General features: G+C 41.2%; 1 protein-coding gene across 1 annotated transcript in view; it reads left to right on the top strand.

Moving 5' to 3' along the window:
• The window catches only part of ACBD6 (acyl-CoA binding domain containing 6), a 100,706-nt gene that overhangs the window by 13,152 nt on the left and 68,231 nt on the right, over nucleotides 1–19,323 (top strand). Inside the window, exon 4 of the mRNA XM_082229116.1 lies at nucleotides 13,070–13,152. Coding sequence (XP_082085242.1) covers nucleotides 13,070–13,152 — 83 coding nt within the window. The remainder of the gene's footprint in view (nucleotides 1–13,069; nucleotides 13,153–19,323) is intronic.

The raw sequence follows: 19,323 nt of genomic DNA, 5'->3' as shown, positions 1-19,323 counted from the left end.
ACTTCCAAAATGTTTGACAGCTAAGGCACCGCTTAAGTGGAAGCCACTTCAGACGTTTAGCTTCCAAAAAATGTTCAAAAACCGGAGCATTTACTTCTGAGTGTTCGGCGTTGGGGAGCTGAAACGTTCCAAAACAGAGGCATTTGACTGTACGCAAGAAGCTGGTGCAAAGCAAGCTCAGCAGAAGTTAAGCCAATGTCAAGTCCACCAGATCCAAACTTAGTTCAGGCACTGGCTGAATTGGCCTAAGGCTGACAAAGTGTGGGGGAGCCTTTAAAGTAGTGTTTGAGTTCTAACTAACCAACTGAGCTGTCAACCCCCCCTTTTTTTTTTGCTGGCTTCACTTGTGCTGGGTTGCCAGGTCATGTGACTGAGCTGAACGGGCTTAGGATCTGTCTAAATTCCCCCACCCTGGTCCTCCCCCACCTCTTTTTCAGGGGCAGCTTAAGTTTTGCCAACCTTGGCTCCATTGGCTGGTTGAGGACTTGAGCCAACGTAGGCCTAGCTGAGCTTGGAACCTACCGACTCTTGCTACAAAACTGCTTCTTAAATATACTTTTGTGAATTTGAGAGCAACTGGTTTTACGTGCTGTGTGTGATCCTGTGTTACTATACAGTCGTACCTTGGAAGTCAAACGGAATCTTTTCCGGAAGTCTGTTCGACTTCCAATACATTTGGAAACCAAAGTGCGGCTTCTGATTGGCTGCAGGAAGTTCCTGCAACCAATCAGAAGCCACAGAAGCCCCGTCGGACGTTTGGCTTCCAAAAATAGTTTGCAAACCGGAACAGTCACTTCAGGGTTTGCGGCATTCGGAAGTACTTTGCTTCAAATAATTTGTGCACTTCAAGCATTAAAACTGAATACTGTATTCAGAAACCCACAGAGAGATTTTTCTGAGCATTTCCTTTTAATACTTGAGACTTCCCTGATGATTCCTGATCCCCCTCAAAGTCTTCCTCTGAGGTAGTGGGCATCACAGGGCCTGCCCAAGGTGAGCTGTGCCTCAGTTCCCTTTGGTAAGTCAGTCAATCAATTTATTACAACAATGGAACATAAGTAAAATAAAAGGTGTCACTGATAGTGGCTAAATTTCTATCAGTAACTGAGAAAAGGAGAACAACTCACCATTTGAAACAGGAAGGACCGTCTTCAGGGGCTAACTCAGGCTTACTGTAGCTCTATATAATTTTTTGTTTTTGTTACTTTTGAATCTGTTTTGCTCTGAGATTCTGCTGTGCTCTGTGTGTTTGTTTTACCTTTGGACTATTGATTATAATTAATTGATTTAATTCTTCTTGTAGTTTGAGCTGTGGTGCTTGTATTTTAGCATAAAACATTTTGCATAGCACCAGATTTGAAGCAGAAGAGCTTGACTAAGCAATAATATGAAATAATTGTAAACTTAATTTGCAGCCCTCAGAAGTTCAGAAGTATTAAATAGCCTAAGGCCTGCTGTTGGCGTAGCCAGTTATTTTCTTCTAACAATTACTGTAACTACAAATTATTTTATTTGAAAACTGTATGTTATATCCTGAAGGTATATTGTACTACTGTGCTGTCAAAATTACTGGAGTTACTGGAAAGTTGGTAAACCAGACCTACTCTGTTCAGTGACTTCTTATTCGGAAATCATTGCCCTTTAAAATTGCATTGTAGTTAGCTAACATTTAGGCCACAAGAGGGAGCTCTGATTCTAATAGTGAATGAAAGTTCATTTGTCATAGTGTTGTGATTCTTTCATAGCAATTGTTTACTTCAGATTTTAATTTTGAATTTTGTGGGGACGTAGTGTAAGTGGGTTACCTGTTACCTCTTCCTTTTATGTTTAGAACTTCTACTGATTCAGGAGTTAAAGATGTATTTGGCCAAACAAAAGGTGGAATGGAAAATGCTTATTGCTTTATCTTGTTCATCTTTCTGTTAAGAGCCTAAGTGCCTTGCTTGATCTAGTCCAGCAATCTCATTTCCAAAGCAGCTCACCAGACTCTGGGAACTCATAAGCAGTGCATGAAAGTGATTGCCTTCTTTTCCCTTCTTGTCTATGTTGATGGTTTGGTTTTATATTATTTATTGCATTTGTATATCACCCATACAACTGATTTCTTTGGGTGGTTTTACCTTCATAGTTTCTTGTGATTACACCTATTTACCGAGTTTGACCCTTTTAGAGAGATAATATGTATTTGGATAATTTCTGCTCTGCACTTGATCTATCAATAGTTTTCTGATTTATTGAGAAATTAGAAAATAGTGTGTGTAATATTAGGGAAGCAGGATGTGACCTTGCATTTTCAGCTGGTGGTGTTGAGGGGGAACATGGAGAATAGCCAGTGTGCTGTTAGAAACTTGACAGGCTTGAAAGTAAATAAAGCAGTGGTAAAAGCTCGCCTGCTTAGGGCACAACATAGACTTAGCCTATAAATCCTGTGTTGAGGTGTTTTTCCCCCATTTTCCTTTCTTTATAACAGCCTCTAGAGGGCAGTGTATCATCAAGCAGCCAACCAGCCACTGCAGACAACTAAAATAAAATGTCTGCTACAGTTGAAATGTTTGAAGTTTCACGGACAAATAATTTCATAATTCACTAGAACTTCAGCCGTGATACTGAATAAATAATGCTGAAGAAAAGCAGTTTCTTTCTGTGCTGATAACACTTGTAGATAGTGCTGCATTTATAGCAATGTTGCAGCAAGAAATGTTTAGGTAGCAAATAGAATGGATTGTGTTGATTTAGTTAGTGGCTCACAGTGCCTCCCAACCAAATCCACAGATCGAAGGTATCTTAATCATTTTAGGTTGCCACTTCTCTGCCGCTTTAGAAAGCCTTAAAATGCAAGAACAGTTTCACCAGCTCTGTTGCCATCATGTAAAGAATTGACATTTTTCCTGCATAGGGAAAGCATTTTTACTTGGCCCTATCCTTAACAAAATAAATTTTAAAAATGCATAATCTATATCTATAACCACACTCTGATTTAAACAAAATGGAAACTGTGTTGTGTTCTGGATCTTGGGTTCCCCAAAATACAAACTTTCGGGTTCTATTCAATGCTAGTGCTACTCACAGTAGGCCTACTGAGCATGGCTAACTTGGGTCCATTACTTTCAGTAGGTCTACTGTCAGTAAAACCTAGTTGGATATACAGTAATAACCCTGTGGGTGGGACTCATCTAACCAGCCCTGTCAGTGGAAGCCCTGTGCAATGACTTCTACTGCACAACCGGGCTTTCCACCCTCTCTTCCCCCTCTGCACTCCCCAAAATTGGCTCTGGAGCATTGGGAGAACCTTCAGAACAATGTGTGCAAGAGAGGAGATATCATTCCTCCTGGCAAGCAGGCCTAATGATTGGAAGAGCGAGGCGTTCAATTCCACTCTGTCTTTAAAATTATTTTAAAGTTACAGGTTTTTGTTGCAAGCCCATCTCTGACTTTTCATTGTAAAATGAGAGCATTCGAGATAAAAACAATTTCTCAGTGATGAAAATTAACGTAAGATAGAGAACACTTTGTTGCTGGAAGAGATGAGGTAAATACAGTGTTTTAACAAAGCTGTAGCTTGCAAGCAAACCAGACTCCACATGTCTCTCTAGTTTGGTCACGCAAACAGATGCCATGTTGTTAATCTGTCCAGCGAGCCATCATCTGCAGTGAGGAGGAGAAATAGAGGTTTGGTCAGGATTACCAGAGGTTGGGAGGAGAACAAAGGAAAATATGTTGGGTCATGGCCTAATTTAATCTATGGCTTCTTTTATATCCTGCCTTGTATCTTTATTTTGCTAACACAAGAATGACTCCATTAATGATACATCATTTGCAAAGAAAGCCAGCTCTTCCACATGCTACTATTGTCAGTATTCCCATTGCGTGCATGTTTTGTATATAAAAAGTTGCTCGTGTTATTTAAAGCAAGACAATATTTGTGTAAAATAGTATCTACATTATGTAGAGGGTCTTGTTAATTTTGGTGTCTGGCTCAGATATGTTTTTAAAAATTTAATTTGATAAGCTTCATGTATGTTTCAATTTTCTGTTGTTTTCTGATATAAGTGGTCATAAGGTGAGGCTTCTACTTAAAACTTGCTGTGTTTAATATTGTTTCAAAACCCACCCATAATGTTTCTGCACTGTACGATCCTAATAAACTCTTCCTAGTTGTTTTTATTCCTTTTAAAGCTTTCCAATATGAAATATGTATAAATATGCATAACAGTAAAATGCCAGAAACTTAAAAACTTCCTAGTGGAATCTCTCCCCAAATCACCTGTTTGTTATCTTGCAAAATATATGGAAGGTTTGCTTCTGTACAAGCAACAACAGTTTTGCACATGTTCAGCATGTGTGCAGCTGTGCACATGTGCATTGCCATAACTTAGAAGTGGCAGAAAAGGGAGTGGGGATGGAGCAGGCTTATGCGTGCTCTGCCAACACATGTGGGGGTCAGGAACGCAACTCATGCACAAAACTGTCGTTGCCTTCATTTATTGTATTAATTGCTGTTAAGTGAGCATGAGAAAGACCCTTCAGAAACAGCATATATTCTCATATAGTAATTGGCAAAATGTCCTAAATATACAGATAGGTAGCCGTGTTGGTCTGCCATAGTCAAAATAAAAAAATTCCTTCCAGTAGCACCTTAAAGACCAACTAACTTAGGTGCTACTGGAAGGAATTTTTTTATTTTGTCCTAAATATGATTCTCTAAATAATACTGTAGTTAAAAATACAGTTCAGCTTACTTCTGGATTGTGAGATACGTCTGACAATCGTTCAAATTTCAGGACACACCCAGTAGGTGCATTTTCCCACTGTTTCGTGAGCTGATCCATTTCATTGGACTATATGGCGAGCATGTGTCATTATGTGCTACGCAACTGACAGCACTTGCCTGCGTTCTGACTAGGCCGGATGGCACAGCAGCCGTGGTACTTAGGAAAATTCTGTTAGAGTCTCTGTTGCTCATAATACTGGAGAGGAAGGTGTTCAAGAGGCTTGTGACTTTATCTCACAGCCAGCATCTCCTTCTGGTCCTCTGTGGAGTCATTGCCTGCTGCTGAATCTCCTCCTCCTGAGTGGCGCTGGAGCTGTCTGGCAGCCAAACGGGTGCCCCTCCAGGGACTGTAGGCTTCTGGTTGCATTATGCTGCTGCCTTTGCTCATGAGGCATGGGTGATGGGGTGGGCAGGAGTGGGAGGAATTATTGTGCGCCAGGTGAGGCATCCCCGAGATAGAGCTCTTCAGCCTACCTTTGAATTACTGTGGATTCCTCTATATCAGTGTTTCTCAAACTTGGTCTCCAGGTATTGTTGGACTACAACCCCCATCATCCCTAGCTAGCAGGACCATTAGTCAGGGATGATGGGCGTTGTAGTCCAACAAGAAATGGAGACCCAAGTTTGAGAAACACTGCTCAGTGTCTTCAGTTGGCTTGGCGTTCCCTTCAGCCCCCCCCCCCCGACTCTTCCTCTGACAAGATCTCTCCATGATCTGGGTTGGATATGATCCTTTCATGCGAATGATCTGTCATTGAATTAAGGTTGAATGGAATTTTAAATTTAGAATGTTACCGGAATGGTTTCTGTTTTGGCCCTGTATCAATAAGCATGTTGTAGCAACTATTCTTTTTACCTGGTGTTCTATGCTGGAGTCATCAGTTGCCTTACAGATCTCATTCTGTCAAGCAAAATTGTCAGATGCACTGTGTGTCACAACATTAGCAGGGCTATTTCTTTCTTTCCCACCACTCGAATAGGTTAACTAATTTGACAAATGACTGACATTTCCCCCTCTACTGCAGTCAGAATTTGCACTGAAGTACCCATAAACACCAGTAGCACTGCTCAACTGTTTCCTAGTTTCTTCTGAGGGCCATCTCAAACCATAGGTTCCATATAGCAAGAAAAGAATGAAATGTCTTTTTGCAATTAATGTAAGTAAAACTGCACATGGAGGTTGCTCTCTTTAATTTTTTTTTAAAAAAAATTGGCCTGGGTTTATAGGCTATTTGTTAGTTCTTTGATTTTATGTCTCTTTAAATTTATGGACTCTTAACTTTTATTTATGACAGGGCAGTCATCTTCATTCTAGCAGTTGATTGAAATAAATTACTGCCAGACCAGCTACTGGAGTTTAAACTGACATGATGTAATAATAAAACTTAAAATAATAATAATAATAATTAATAAACAGATTTGCACAGGATAGGACCTTTCCTGGAAGTTCTTTCTTTCTGCTAGATGCCAGCTTGCTTGGTTTTTATCTTAAATTTCTCTTACATTTAGAGAGCAGTCCTGGGCAGAACAGCTAAGCAGCTGTTGGATGCCTCGGTCCTCCCTCTGTGCGTGGTGCAGTGGCACTGTTGCCTTTCCATGGTTGGTGAGCCTGAAAACAAGGCCCTGGAGGGAGGGGGTGATCCTGGGTATACCAGGTATCACCCTCCCCTTTACCCTGAGGTTGTCTGGGGTGGTTTAGTAGAATGATGTGCAATTGGCCTAGTGTTTGCTGATTTTTAAGTTCAAGCAGAATAGGTTTTTTTTGCAATATACAATAAGCAGCATGCTTTTTCTTTAAAGTCTTCTATATAAGAACCTGAAGTACTATAGCTTGCACCCAGACTTTAGATTCTAAGGATTTTAGTTTATTGCCCCCAAATGCTGGCAGTGTTGAACATGCAGTTTGCAGCATAGAATAGCTTCTCTCTAAGCCTGCTGATAAAAGGTAAAGGTAAAGGTACCCCCTGCCCGTACGGGCCAGTCTTGACAGACTCTAGGGTTTTCGCTCATCTCACTCTAGAGGCCGGGAGCCAGCGCTGTCCGCAGACACTTCCGGGTCACGTGGCCAGCGTGACAAGCTGCATCTGGCGAGCCAGCACAGCACACGGAACACCGTTTACCTTCCCGCTGGTAAGCGGTCCCTATTTATCTACTTGCACCCGGGGGTGCTTTCGAACTGCTAGGTTGGCAGGCGCTGGTACCGAACGATGGGAGCGCACCCCGCCGCGGGGATTCGAACCGCCGACCATGCGATCGGCAAGTCCTAGGCGCTGAGGTTTTACCCACAGCGCCACTCGCGTCCCACAATCCTGCTGATACCTGGGTTCAAATTTCCACTCAGCGGTAGAGCTCCCTGGGGAACCTTGGGCCCGCAGGGTTGCTGCGAGGATAAAGTATGTGTGCATGTTCATGAACCATAGAGAAAGGGCAGGATAACAATGAAATAACATATTGCCTGATTATAAGTGTTGGAAGTGTAAAGAAACTGAAGGTACTTTCTACCACCTTTGGTGGACGTGCCCGAAGATTAAGGCTTTCTGGGAAATGATATATAATGAAATGAAAAAGGTACTTAAATGTACTTTCCCTAAGAAACCAGAGGCCTTTCTCTTGGGCATTGTCGGCCAATTGGTGTCAAAGAAAGATAGGAATTTCTTTATGTATGCTACGACAGCAGCAAGAATACTCATCGCAAAGTATTGGAAGACACAAGATCTACCCACTCTGGAAGAATGGCAGATGAAAGTGATGGACTATATGACACTGGCGGAGATGACCGGCAGAATCCGCGACCAGGGGAAGGAGACGGCAGAAGAAGAATGGAAGAAATTTAAAATTTATCTTAAGGACTATTACAAACTTGATGAAGGTTAAAATGTCGAGGCTTCTAGAATGAAAGGGTTACAGCGAGATAATATTAGATTGAAGGAAATACTAGTAAGACATACCTTTGACAGAATTATTAGAAGTTGCTGAAAAACTTTAGGCATTGGGATGCAGAAAGGGGAGGTATGGGGAAGTCTGAGAAACGAAGTTCATGAAAATTTGTTTATGAAATTATACATGTTTGTATGTCTTTTTATATGTTAGTATTGTCTTAATTTTTTTTTGTAAAACTAATAAAAATATATATATATATAAAACCAATGAAATAACATAATTGCAGAAATGTAAGTTCCAAAAATACCTTGTTGGGCCCTTAAGTAAAAAGGAAAAATATATTTTACTGAGGCTTAGGACACAAGGAATGAAAGCAAGCTTTCAAAAACTCTTTCAGGAAGTCATTCGTATTTTAATAATATTTGGGAGGCAGGTGTGAGAGTACACACACATCCGATTTGCTTTATCGAATTTTAAAGTGGAAATTATTGTGAGAATTTTAACTGTAATGAATTGGAGCTGTAGCTCACTGAATGGCTTAAATAGTTGAAAGGACAGTTTGCTGAAAATGTACGGTTCTTCATTGGTCTTTTGAAATCATTCCAAGTATTAATTCTTGCCCAGTCACTTGGTGTGGCTGTTCACTGGAGCCAAGAGTGCTGCTGAGAACAGAATATTAAAATGGGATGTTTTTGATAGAGGCTAATAGAGGTCTGTGACCAAGGTACAATATCCTTTTGTAAGAGGTGGATTCACAGAAGGAGTCTAAAATGGAAGCCTGTCTTTGAGCATGCTTATTTTTATCATGCTTACATGTAAACTGATGTCTTATTCTATAAAAAGTGTCATGTACTCTAAGATGTACCCACATTTTAATAAAGGAGGATGCTTTTATGGGGAAATCGACACAGTTTTAGGCATTCAGGATGTGGTAGTGTGAAGTGCAGCAGTGTTACCTACAGATACAGCCCTTTGGAATGACACTCATTTCATGCCTCATTAACTAGCCTGTCAAAGAAACACTCTGTATTGTTGTGTCCATGGTCTCCTAATAAAGACAGGTGTGTATCCCCTTATTTTAGAGACTGCAATCTTGGGCCACCTGATTTCCAAGGAGGTGCATTCTCTCTCTCTCTCTCTCTCTCTCTCTCTCTCTCTCTCTCTCGGCATTGGTTTTAACTAGCAAAGTAGAGGTAGAAGCAATTACAGCACACACAATTAACCAACTTCAGATCTCCACCCTGGCATGTAATTGTGACTGTCAAACACAATTAGTGTCTGATCAAATTTGGTTCCTAAAGGAGAGCCGGGTCATGACACCGGGATAGAAAAGAGGGGGAAAGGGTACCTGAAACTTTAGGAAGGTTTTCATCCTCCTCTTCCTGTTCAGTCAAATTATGCAAAGAATCTTAGTTCTACTGTTTAATATCAACAAGAAACTAGCTCTTCCCTATTTAACTGACAGACATGGTTTTCTTCGTTTCTATTATTTGCAGTAAAATAATGACCACTAATGAATGAATGCTAACAGTCTTCTGATATTGCCACAGTAGAATTTTTTTATTGATGTTACTACATTTCTTCTCCATTTATCAGTTCATCAATCAACTGGACTGGGTGGATAGGTTTAAATCACCCAGCACTGGGAATGATAACCACCGATCCCTGCTCAATCAACTGATGAGTAGGGGTTGGGTGATTTGCATCCCCACTGTGGTGGATAAAGAAGCCACCCATTAAAAGAGCAGCAGTTGGGACATTCGGTTCATGTTTTATTTTTATTTTCTTCCAGTGCTGCACATGTCATTGCTAGCAAAGTCTTGGAGACCAGAAAAATGCTTGGGGTTCAGTGGTTCACAACCCCTAACATTGTTCTGTTCTGTTTCATTTTACCCTAATGTCCACATCTAATGGGTATTATTTGCATGAATACAAGATGTTTGTATTCAGTCTGCTTGAAACAAACTATTTTGCTTTATCCTGGAATCACGTTTTAGTAGGAATACTATAGAAGAGCAGTTAATCAAGAAGGAAGGTAAAGACTCGTTCTCAGAAGACCTTGCATATCTTCTTACTTGTGTTCATTGTTGAGTGCTGTGACATTCTTAAATCTTCTAATCAAGGAAGAGAACAAAATTTTATCGTTTTAACTGGTTTCACTTGAGTGTATTGTTCAGAAGACAGACTGGTTCTTAGATAATTCACGTAATATATCTCAGAACTACTTTGCTGAAAGAGGCATATGTATGCATTTACTTTGCCACTGAGTGGTTCTGAGGAACCTCAGGATTCCTGAAGACGCATTTTGAAAAACTCTGTATTTAATTCATCAGTGGATACAGACTTCATGTTAAGAGTACAGAGAACCTTTAAGGAAATGCTTGAGTTACTGAGGTTTTCTTCCTTTATATAATGCTTTGCATTATAGCCATCCTCTTCAAATATTTGATTGTTCAATCATGATTTGATTTTAATTCTGTTAGAGCCTATAATTGTGTTTGAGTTGCTGTCTTTTAAAAAGAGAAGATTGAGCTAAAATGGTTGTGGAGGCATTGGACAGTGTATTTAATGTGTCTGTCATTATATGTTAACCTCTGATCTGGGATACGTGGCACCTCTTTTATGCTTGACAACAATTTGGAAGTATATTTCTTGACATTGTGTATAAAGGAATAAGAAGAGGGGGGGGGGAGAGAGAGAGAGGCAGAAGTGAATTAATGATGTTAGAAAATACCACTCCATGCATTTTCATTCCATTTGGAATACAGCTTTCAAACATGTAGCCCTCTGGAGCACCATTGCCAATGACAGCTAGTCAGGATCTGATTGTATCCTGAATAAAGCTGCTCCTTTTATTGAAAAATACACTGTATTAAGCCAGTAATGGGAACACTTTGCTGTACTTGTTTTGAGTGAATCTATATGTTCTGCCCAGTTCCAGATCAATTTTATTAGCTTAATCTCTTCCAGGAATACAGGAATGGAAGAGGATTTTGCAGGACTGTGGAGTCTAGATGAGTCATGCTATTCATAGTAAAGTCACAGGTGTGCTCTTATTGAAGAGGGCATTGAGTTAGAGGTTGTCCAGACTATAGCATGCCATGTGCTGAGCAGAGCAGGGGTACATTAGCAGACCAAATAAATGTTAATAAAGCAAAACATGAAAGTGCAAGGGAAAAGCTCGGACACATTGAGAGGCGTAGTAGGAAGAGATTGACCTGTTTTGGGGAGGGGGCATAGATCGTTTGATGGAAGAGTTCAGGCTTTGCATGTACAGACAACCCCCAGTTTGCATGGGGGTTGTGTTCCAGGTCATCGTGTGCAACAGGGGAGCATGCATAATCCCATTATGCCCCGCCCCTGTTCTTCCCCCTTTTTCGAACACCTTCAGTGTACATGGGTGCGATCACGCATCAATTGGATGTGTCTAAATCGGTTGTTTCCTCTACTAGGCTTAATCTTTGGCATCTCTAGTTAGAGATCTTAGCTCACAGAGCTGGGAAAGATCTTTGCCTGAGATCTTTGAGAGCAGAGAGGCTGCAAATTGGAGCTGACAGTTCTGTTCTCGATGGAGATTCAGTCTGACATCATGTAAGGCACAATGATGGTCAAATCAAAAAGAGGGAGTCCAGTGTAGACATGTCCTCTAAGTAGCCATTACACCTGGGAACTGATGCCATGAGTACACAGTTTCTTCCGGGATATCTTGTGTGCTATACATTTGAGAAGAAATATACTATACAGTGGGCCATAGTACAATGCTGAAGCACAATGGCTTGCCTGCAGAAGGTCCCAGGTTCAGTACTTGAAAAGTTCAATTATAAGGATCAGTCAGAAGCACTGTTGGAGAGCAGCTTCCATTCATGCCTCCTGGCCTGGCCTGGTATAATAGGCAGTCCCCTATACAGCTGTGTAATAATTTATATCTCTAAGGGCTTATTTGCATGATGAATTATTCTTCAGTAACAAACTTGTAACTTGTTCATTCTTCAGTTTCTTTATACATTCTTCAGTTTCTTTGGGGTTTATTTAAGCTGATCAAGAGGGCGAAAGTGCATCTAGAACTTCTTACTCCATTTTACTTCTGAAAAGGTAATCATACAACATTGCAGGTTTGCAGAGATGGGCGCGTAGGTCAGCATTAGAACTGACTGCAGGAACACAGTGACTTGATTTTCTGGATGTAGCTGATTTGGGAATGCGGCTAAAACACTCATTTCTTTTGCCTTCAGCAAGCACCATTCATTTTTTTTATTTATTTATTTAAAAGAATGTGCACACTGCCCCCTCATGGGGATGAAGCGGCGATCCTAGGAAGTAGCCGGTGCTGATTCAGGGCTCTCCTCTGGGCGCCGCCATTTTAATTCTTAAGAGAGAAATTTGAGGTAAAAAATTGGGGACGTATTTTCAAGAAATATTTTTTTTAAATTAAGGAAAGGGAATTAAGATTTAAAAAAATAAAAGATGGCTGTAGCGGCAGTGGGCTTCTCAAAAAAAAGGGGGAGGTTTTGAATATTATTAAAATATATTTTCCAGCAAGATGGGGGGGGGGCATGCTGCACTCTCTTCTCCCTCTGGTCCCTGGTGTGCTCTTGGTGCGCTAGCCGCCGAGGAGGTAGGCTCGGGTCGTGCCTGGGCTTGGCCGTGCGATTTGTCGCAGCCGCCCTGGCCCTCCTGGTACTCTCCTACCTCTCCTCTTTCCCTTTGGCGTCAGCGGCAACAATGGTAAGCTGGGGAGGTTGGGGCTCCTTTTTTCTTCGGGTTGGCGCTGCTAGGCCGTTGGCCAGGTATTCCCAGTCCCAGTTCAGCCAAGGTCATTGCTGGGGGGCGGGTGGGTTCTGGCGGCTACCCCGGCTGACACACCAGGCACCCCCGGTTCGCCTCCAGTGGCGGTGTTGGCGGCGGCAGTTCTGGCGGCCTGGGAGCCAACCAGGCAGCGCAGTTGGTTCTGGCTGCCATCAGGCGCTACGTGCCACTGTGGCACCCACCATTTTGCCTCGCTGGAAGTCCGCTGCCCCCTCATGTAAAATATTAAAGCAGTGTTCAACAAAATAAGCAATAAAACATAAAATGTCATAAAAACAATACAAAATTATGATCAACATGTCTGGCTCAGTTTGAAAAAGTTTAAACAACTAACTTGTCAGCATAAAACAGTATTCAAGAGACATCTGAAAATTGCAATGAGGATGCCCATCTCACTGCTGGCTTAAGTGATGAAGTGAGTGTAGCAAAGTAACTGTTTTCTGTTTGGGAACAATATTCCCACTTAGTTTTCAAACAATTTCTATTTGAATATGCACAGAATATCACTGTTTCTACCAATCTTTCTCCACCTTCTTCATGAAATGGTGACTGTGTTCTTGTGTTCTTCGTGTGACAGTTGGAGAACTGATATTTTAATGTTTGTTCTTTCAGATAGCGGAAAAGAAAGGAAAGGAGGGGAAAGCTGGCTTTGGAGGCCCAGTTGTCAGCTCACTGTATCAAGAAGAAACCATCAGGTATATTTTCATGGCTTCATTTTCATTCCGTGTTTGTTTAGAATATCAGCAAAAATGGTAGTGCCTCTCCAGTCAGATAATAAATGGCAGGAACGAACTTTCTAGGGCCCCTAATAATTTAAATCAGTAGCTGTCGGTATTGCTGCCAGGTACTATTTTTCCCCTGGTGTGAAATGTTTGGGGAGGGTGAGTGTATGTTTCTGTGTTTCAATTACTGTTCAATTTTTCAATACTTACCAAAAGCCTTTTACGTTATTTCCCTGGAAAATATCGGATAGGTACTGTAAGGAAGTTAACATTGGGACTCCATTTTCATTTATAAGCTGTATTCAAAAGCCTTTTTGCACCTGAAAGTTAATAGCTAATGCTCCAGCTGAGAGTAATTCCCACTAATATTGTTGGGTTTACTTCTGATTGAACACATGGAGGTTTGTGTTGCAATCTCATTTAGCAGAACTGTTGTTTTAAAGTTTATAGTTGAAGATGCACAATCAATATTGCTGGCCAAAGTGAATAAAGGTAACCTATTATAAAACTTACAATGAAAAATTAAGGTTACTAATTGAGGTCAGCATTAGAAATAAAAATGTAAAAGGAACTAAACTGAGAAATCTGTGTTGATGCTGTATCAGTGGTGTCCAAACCTTTTTCAAAGAGGGCCAGATTTGATGAAGTGAAGGGCCATGAGGACCAACCAAAGGGCTAGTAAGCTTTTTTAAGGATTGAAGTTGTTGAGCTTTTTTTTTTTACCCCGAAGTTGTTGAGAGGTTTTTTTTTAGGGTTTTACCCCAGGAAATAAACTGCCACAGGGGTCAGATTAAACCGACTAGTGGGCCAAATTGTGCCCCTGAAACAGACTTTGGACATGCCTGTGCTATATGAAAGTTGTGGTGAAGTAAGGGGTGCCAGGAAATGGGAGGTCTATAATAATCAAATTAATAATAATAATAATAATAAATTTTATTTATATCCCGCCCTCCACAGCCGAAGCCGGGCTCAGGGCAGCTAACAACAATCAAATAATCCAATGCAGGAATCTCAGAATGTAGTGCCCCATCCAATGTGAAAACATACTGGAGTTCTTGCAGAAATATCAGTGTTGCTAGCACACAAAACACAAATGTTGTTTTGAATTAACAAAGGCAAAATAGTGGCACAGTCAACTGACTAATTTTTTTTAGCTGGTTAATAACTCCCTTTTCTATCCTCCTAAATGTGAATTACCTCCAAAATTCACCATTGAAATATTATGTGCAGCACCTTTTCACAGGTAGTGGTAGAAATAGCGCAATAATGGGGAAAACCTTGAAACACCATTGCAACATTATTACAACAAAAAAACTTATTCATTAGCTTCATGTTTGATTCGTCTTGCAGGTGTCTCAGGCTTACTTATTTCAACACCACTTCTGTGGAGTCCAAGGATTGATAGCTAACCCTTTAAATACAGATCAATGTGCATTTAATGATTTTAGCAAATGCAGATATTGTGGGGAAGGGCAACTGTTGAAGAGGGTACTATGAATATTGAAGGAAGGTGATCTGACGTGTATGATCCACATTCCGATATATTCTAATGGTAATAGTATGAATGGAACTATTAATATCTTTATGAGAGTTTTTCCTTTATTTCCAGAGCTTTGTTATATTTATTTTCTTGAAGTTGTAATATAAAAGTTGAAAAACAAGGGAAGAACAACTGCAGATATTTTTATAAAGATGATCCTACTCCATTGCATGCCAAAACTGAGAGCCAGATTTAAATGGGTGGATGAAGGATGAAATTTTGGGGTGACTGGAGTTCTTCTGCAGTCATGTGCTTGGTGATTTTTCTTCAGGCTAGAAGATTCTCAGTCTAAGCAGTAATAGGAGGGTTCATCCACAGCAAAAATATGTTCACTTGAGTGTGTTGTATATTTGAGGCAACTGCTTACATATATAGTGGAATCTAGGCCATCTTTCCATAATAGAGAATTTAATACCCCCCTACCGATACAAACACATTCCACCAATCTTAATCAAATGCTTTTAGACTTCAATCCTTTGGGCCGTGGAAGAATAGTCAATGGAACGGGAGGAATTCACATCTCTGAAGTGGACAGTGGAATTCAGGCTTGATCTTGACCGGGTATAGAGCAAAGCAATTTTACTGCCTTCAGATTTTTCCGCATCTCCTAGGATTGCAGCCTTAGTGAGCTACAGAAGGCATGATCTGAACTGCATGTGGTTGTATCCACTTCAAACTGACTGTCAGCTTCTGAAGAAGTTGAAGTGGCATATATGGCAAGAGGCCACATTGAACAACTCCAGCTTGAACCACAGTGCCCAGAGCAGACCAGAGAGCAATTATTTTGGAAAGTTTCTCACAAACGTGTCATAAGAGGTTTTAGATGTGGCTGAAATTAGGTGGCCTTAGCCATGTACCATGTGAAACACTCCTCTGAACACTCCTAATTTGTCCCACTGCGCAGTCATCTGGGCTTCTATCACCCAGTGGTCTGATCACAACAAGGTGTCTTTTTTCAATTATCTATTCTGTAGCTGTAGATCATGATTGTACATTTAAGTAAGCCGGCCCATCAACAGTATTCTTGGGCACTGTAGCTTCCAAATGAGAAGATGGGAAGATTGGCTAAGACTCAGGATCATCTATCTGGCTGTCCTTTTGTCAAGAAGCAAACTTAGCATCCACCAGAGTAAGATATTTGACTCACAAAAACAACAGAGAGTATTAGATTTATTGTGACATAAGCTTTCATGGATTAGAGCCCACTGCCTCAAAAGTGTTATTTTTAGTTTTCTTTACACAGCCCCACAGAGAAATTGTTAACAGTGGGCCCAAAAGGCAATGAAAAGCCAAAGGTAAAAGTTAGTTACCGTAGATACCGTATATACTTGAGTCTAAACCGTCTTTTTCAGCACATTTTTTATGCTGAAAAAGCCCCCCTCGGCGTATACTTGAGTAAGGTGGGCAGCGGCAGCGGAGGGACGAACGGCCCGAAAGGAGCCCTTTCTCACCGCTGGTTCCGCCGCTGCCACCCACCTCTTCCAAGGGCAGGCACAGGAGCCGTGCTTGGGAGAGGCGCTAAGCTGCGCGGTTCCTCTCCCAACCGTGGCTCCTATGCCCAGTGGTGTAGCGTGGGGGGTGCAGGGGGCCTGGGCGCAACATCTGGGGGTTAGGGTTAGGGGGCGCAAATCCACGGGTTAGGGGGCGCAAATTACTTGCTTTGCCCCGGGTGCTGACAACCCACGCTACGCCACTGCCTATGCCTGCTCTTCCAAGCGGCAGAGGCGGCGGCGGAGGGATGAGCGTCCAAAAGGAGCCCCTTTGGGCTGTTCCTTCCTCCTCCTCCACCTTTGCCACTGTCAGCGGCGGCGGAGGAGGAATGAGCAGCCCGAAAGCAGCCATTTCTGCTGCTTGTTCTTCCTCCTCTGCCGCTGCTGCCACCACCAGGTTTGTGGTGTGGTGAACTGGCTTATACTCGAGTCAGTAAGTTTTCCCAGTTTTTTGTGCTAAAATTAGGTGCCTCGGCTTATATTCGGGTTGGCTTATACTCGAGTATATACGGTAGTTAGTTTTCGAATTTATACTTCACTTCCCACAACAGAATGTCCCACAGCAATTTACAGGAATAATTTACAGAAACAAAATGCTGTAATGCAGTAAAAAAAGACTTTAAAATATTTATAAACATAATCAGAAAAACATCCAATCATTGGTGGTTCCAAAATGCCCAGTAAAACAAAAACATTTTTGTATGTTACAAGAATGATGAACCAGTTGCCTCCCATGTGGGCCTCCCAGTTTTATGCAGTGCTAAACTGTATGCAAGAACAGATGAATGACTATTCACAGCAGGAAAAATGGGACAAAATGCCATCTTCCTTGCTTTGCTATACTAATACCTTTTAGTGAGAAAGGAATCTTTGGGGCTGTTTCTGATGGTGGTTTTGTACTAGCAGAAAGCACTTTTGTGCACGCAAGACAGACCATCTGGTTTTCACTAATCTCCCCTACCTATATGCACCCATTTTCTATTGTGAACCACCTTGGGATCTTTGAGTGAAAGGCAGGATGATGATGATGATGATGATGATGATGATGATGATGATGATATCGATATCACACTGTTCCAGAGAGTCATGCAGCCTTCAGGAGCAATTTGGGCAGTGCAAAGCATTGTAGGGAGAGTAGGGGAAAATCAAGTGCCCTGTCTTGTACAAGTCAAAGTGCTTTTAGTTACCACAAAACCACTATAGGATATAATATAACCCATGCTCTTTAACTTTAACTTTAGTAAGCTACCTGAAAAATACCACCCCTCAAGCTCCTTTCTCATTTCTTTCTGGTTAAGTGTCACATGAAGCCCTTGAGATGTTGAGCTCATGAGCCAGAGGTAAAAATTATGTGAACCATATCATATTGATATGTTATTCTTTTGCCACCTCTTCACTACTGGATGCTAAGCTTCAAGTAGTTTTAGCTCCATAATCCTATAAACAAAATAAAAAACAGGATTTGGATTAGTTCTAAACCATTTAAAGTATATATTATTTGTATGTATTGTATTTTCATCATATGCCATCTCCTACCCCGATATTTTTGTGTAGGCCTCTGGGTGCTGTTCGAAACCAAATGCCCTGCTTTCATTTTTAGCTTTTGGATTCCTACTTCCCAGGTAAACTGATTTTTAAACCAAAATCACTAAACTAAAATACTAGTTTCCCACCCACAAAAACATTGGTGGTTGCTTGCTAATTTCTGGTCTCAGCACCAAGCCTCAGTATCAGTAATGCTCCCTGTCAGTGAACTGACATCGGAGCTAGAGGCTCCCAAGTGATGCTGGAGAAGGACCCAGCAGGGAGAGAGGCAGCTCATCAGCTGGGGAAGGAAATTAGCACATCACCAGGGATAAAGGGGGGCAGATGGGGGAATCGGCGAGAGGGCTCCAGGACTCCTCGCCGGACACCAGCGGGGAGAGCACGGGTCCTCCGCTACCCACACCCTCCCTGCGCAGAAGACTTCCGTGCAGGGAGAGTAGGAGGAGACTTGGCGTCAAACATCTTTTATGCTGGAAAAGGTTTAAGAAACGCCCACTGACGGATTCTGCTAGCGACTGAGGCAGCCACGAATTGAAGGGCTGTCCAGACAGAAAAGGTTTAACAAGGCAACATAGCCAGGAGTGGCGGCAACTTACGTACGAGCAACCCCTATATTCATTACACTCCCTTTGCCCCATTTATAATGACCTCAAAAAGTAGGTATTTCCCCCACTATTTTTCTAATTTGTTTTGATAGCTTGAAGATTAAAAGTTGATAGAGGTTAAGTGTAGGTTTTAATGTGTTTATATTAAATTAACACTTCATTTCAAACTTAGTTATTTTAAAACAAATTCAGTATAGTTTAAAAAATATATATCTGATTTAAATCAGAACTCAGTGTTCTTTTTCAAATTACCCGTTTTTATTTTCCTTGATAGGTCTGGCATGAGAGATGAGACATGTGAGAGAAAACTGTTAAATGATTAATTAATTAAATGCTTAATTTAATTAAATGATTAATACTGGGAATAAAGAGAAGCCAAAATTTGTTGTGTTAGTTGTAAGATTTTGAACTGTGTTTTTTCAAGAGCCAACCTTTTTTAAAATATTTGAGGTTTGCAGTATGCATGTATTCAGCACTTCTCACTTTGATATTTATATCAAATCAAATGTTAACTATTAAATAACCAATCAAAATAGTTCAAAAATCCATTAATTTTCTGGTCAGAGAACTGGCATAGTGTAATGGAAAGATTATGTGCAGCATTCAGATCTCATACCAGCAAAATCCCCAATGAAGTAGCAAGGCTAATCTACCGTATTTTTCGCTCTATAACACGCACCTGACCATAACACGCACATCGTTTTTAGAGGAGGAAAACAAGGGAAAAACATTCTGAATGAAACAGTGGATGTATCATTTTTGTGCTTCATGCTGTGGCCACAGACATGTGATCTGATGGTGAATTTGGGCTGACCCAATGCAAAGATCCTGAGGATCCATGTGGATCCATGCTTTGTAACCACGTTTTAGCACCATTGCAGCCCCAGACAACAGTGGGTGCGTGATTTGGGGGGGGCAGGCTGTAGCCATGGACATGCTATGTTCTCTGGTGGTGAATTTGGGG

This window comes from Podarcis vaucheri (assembly GCF_965113315.1).
Source record: "Podarcis vaucheri genome assembly, chromosome: 6".
NCBI classification, from domain to species: Eukaryota; Metazoa; Chordata; class Lepidosauria; order Squamata; family Lacertidae; genus Podarcis; species Podarcis vaucheri.
The sequence above is the reverse complement of the archived record's forward strand: the minus strand, read 5'-3'. Positions and strand labels throughout refer to the sequence as shown.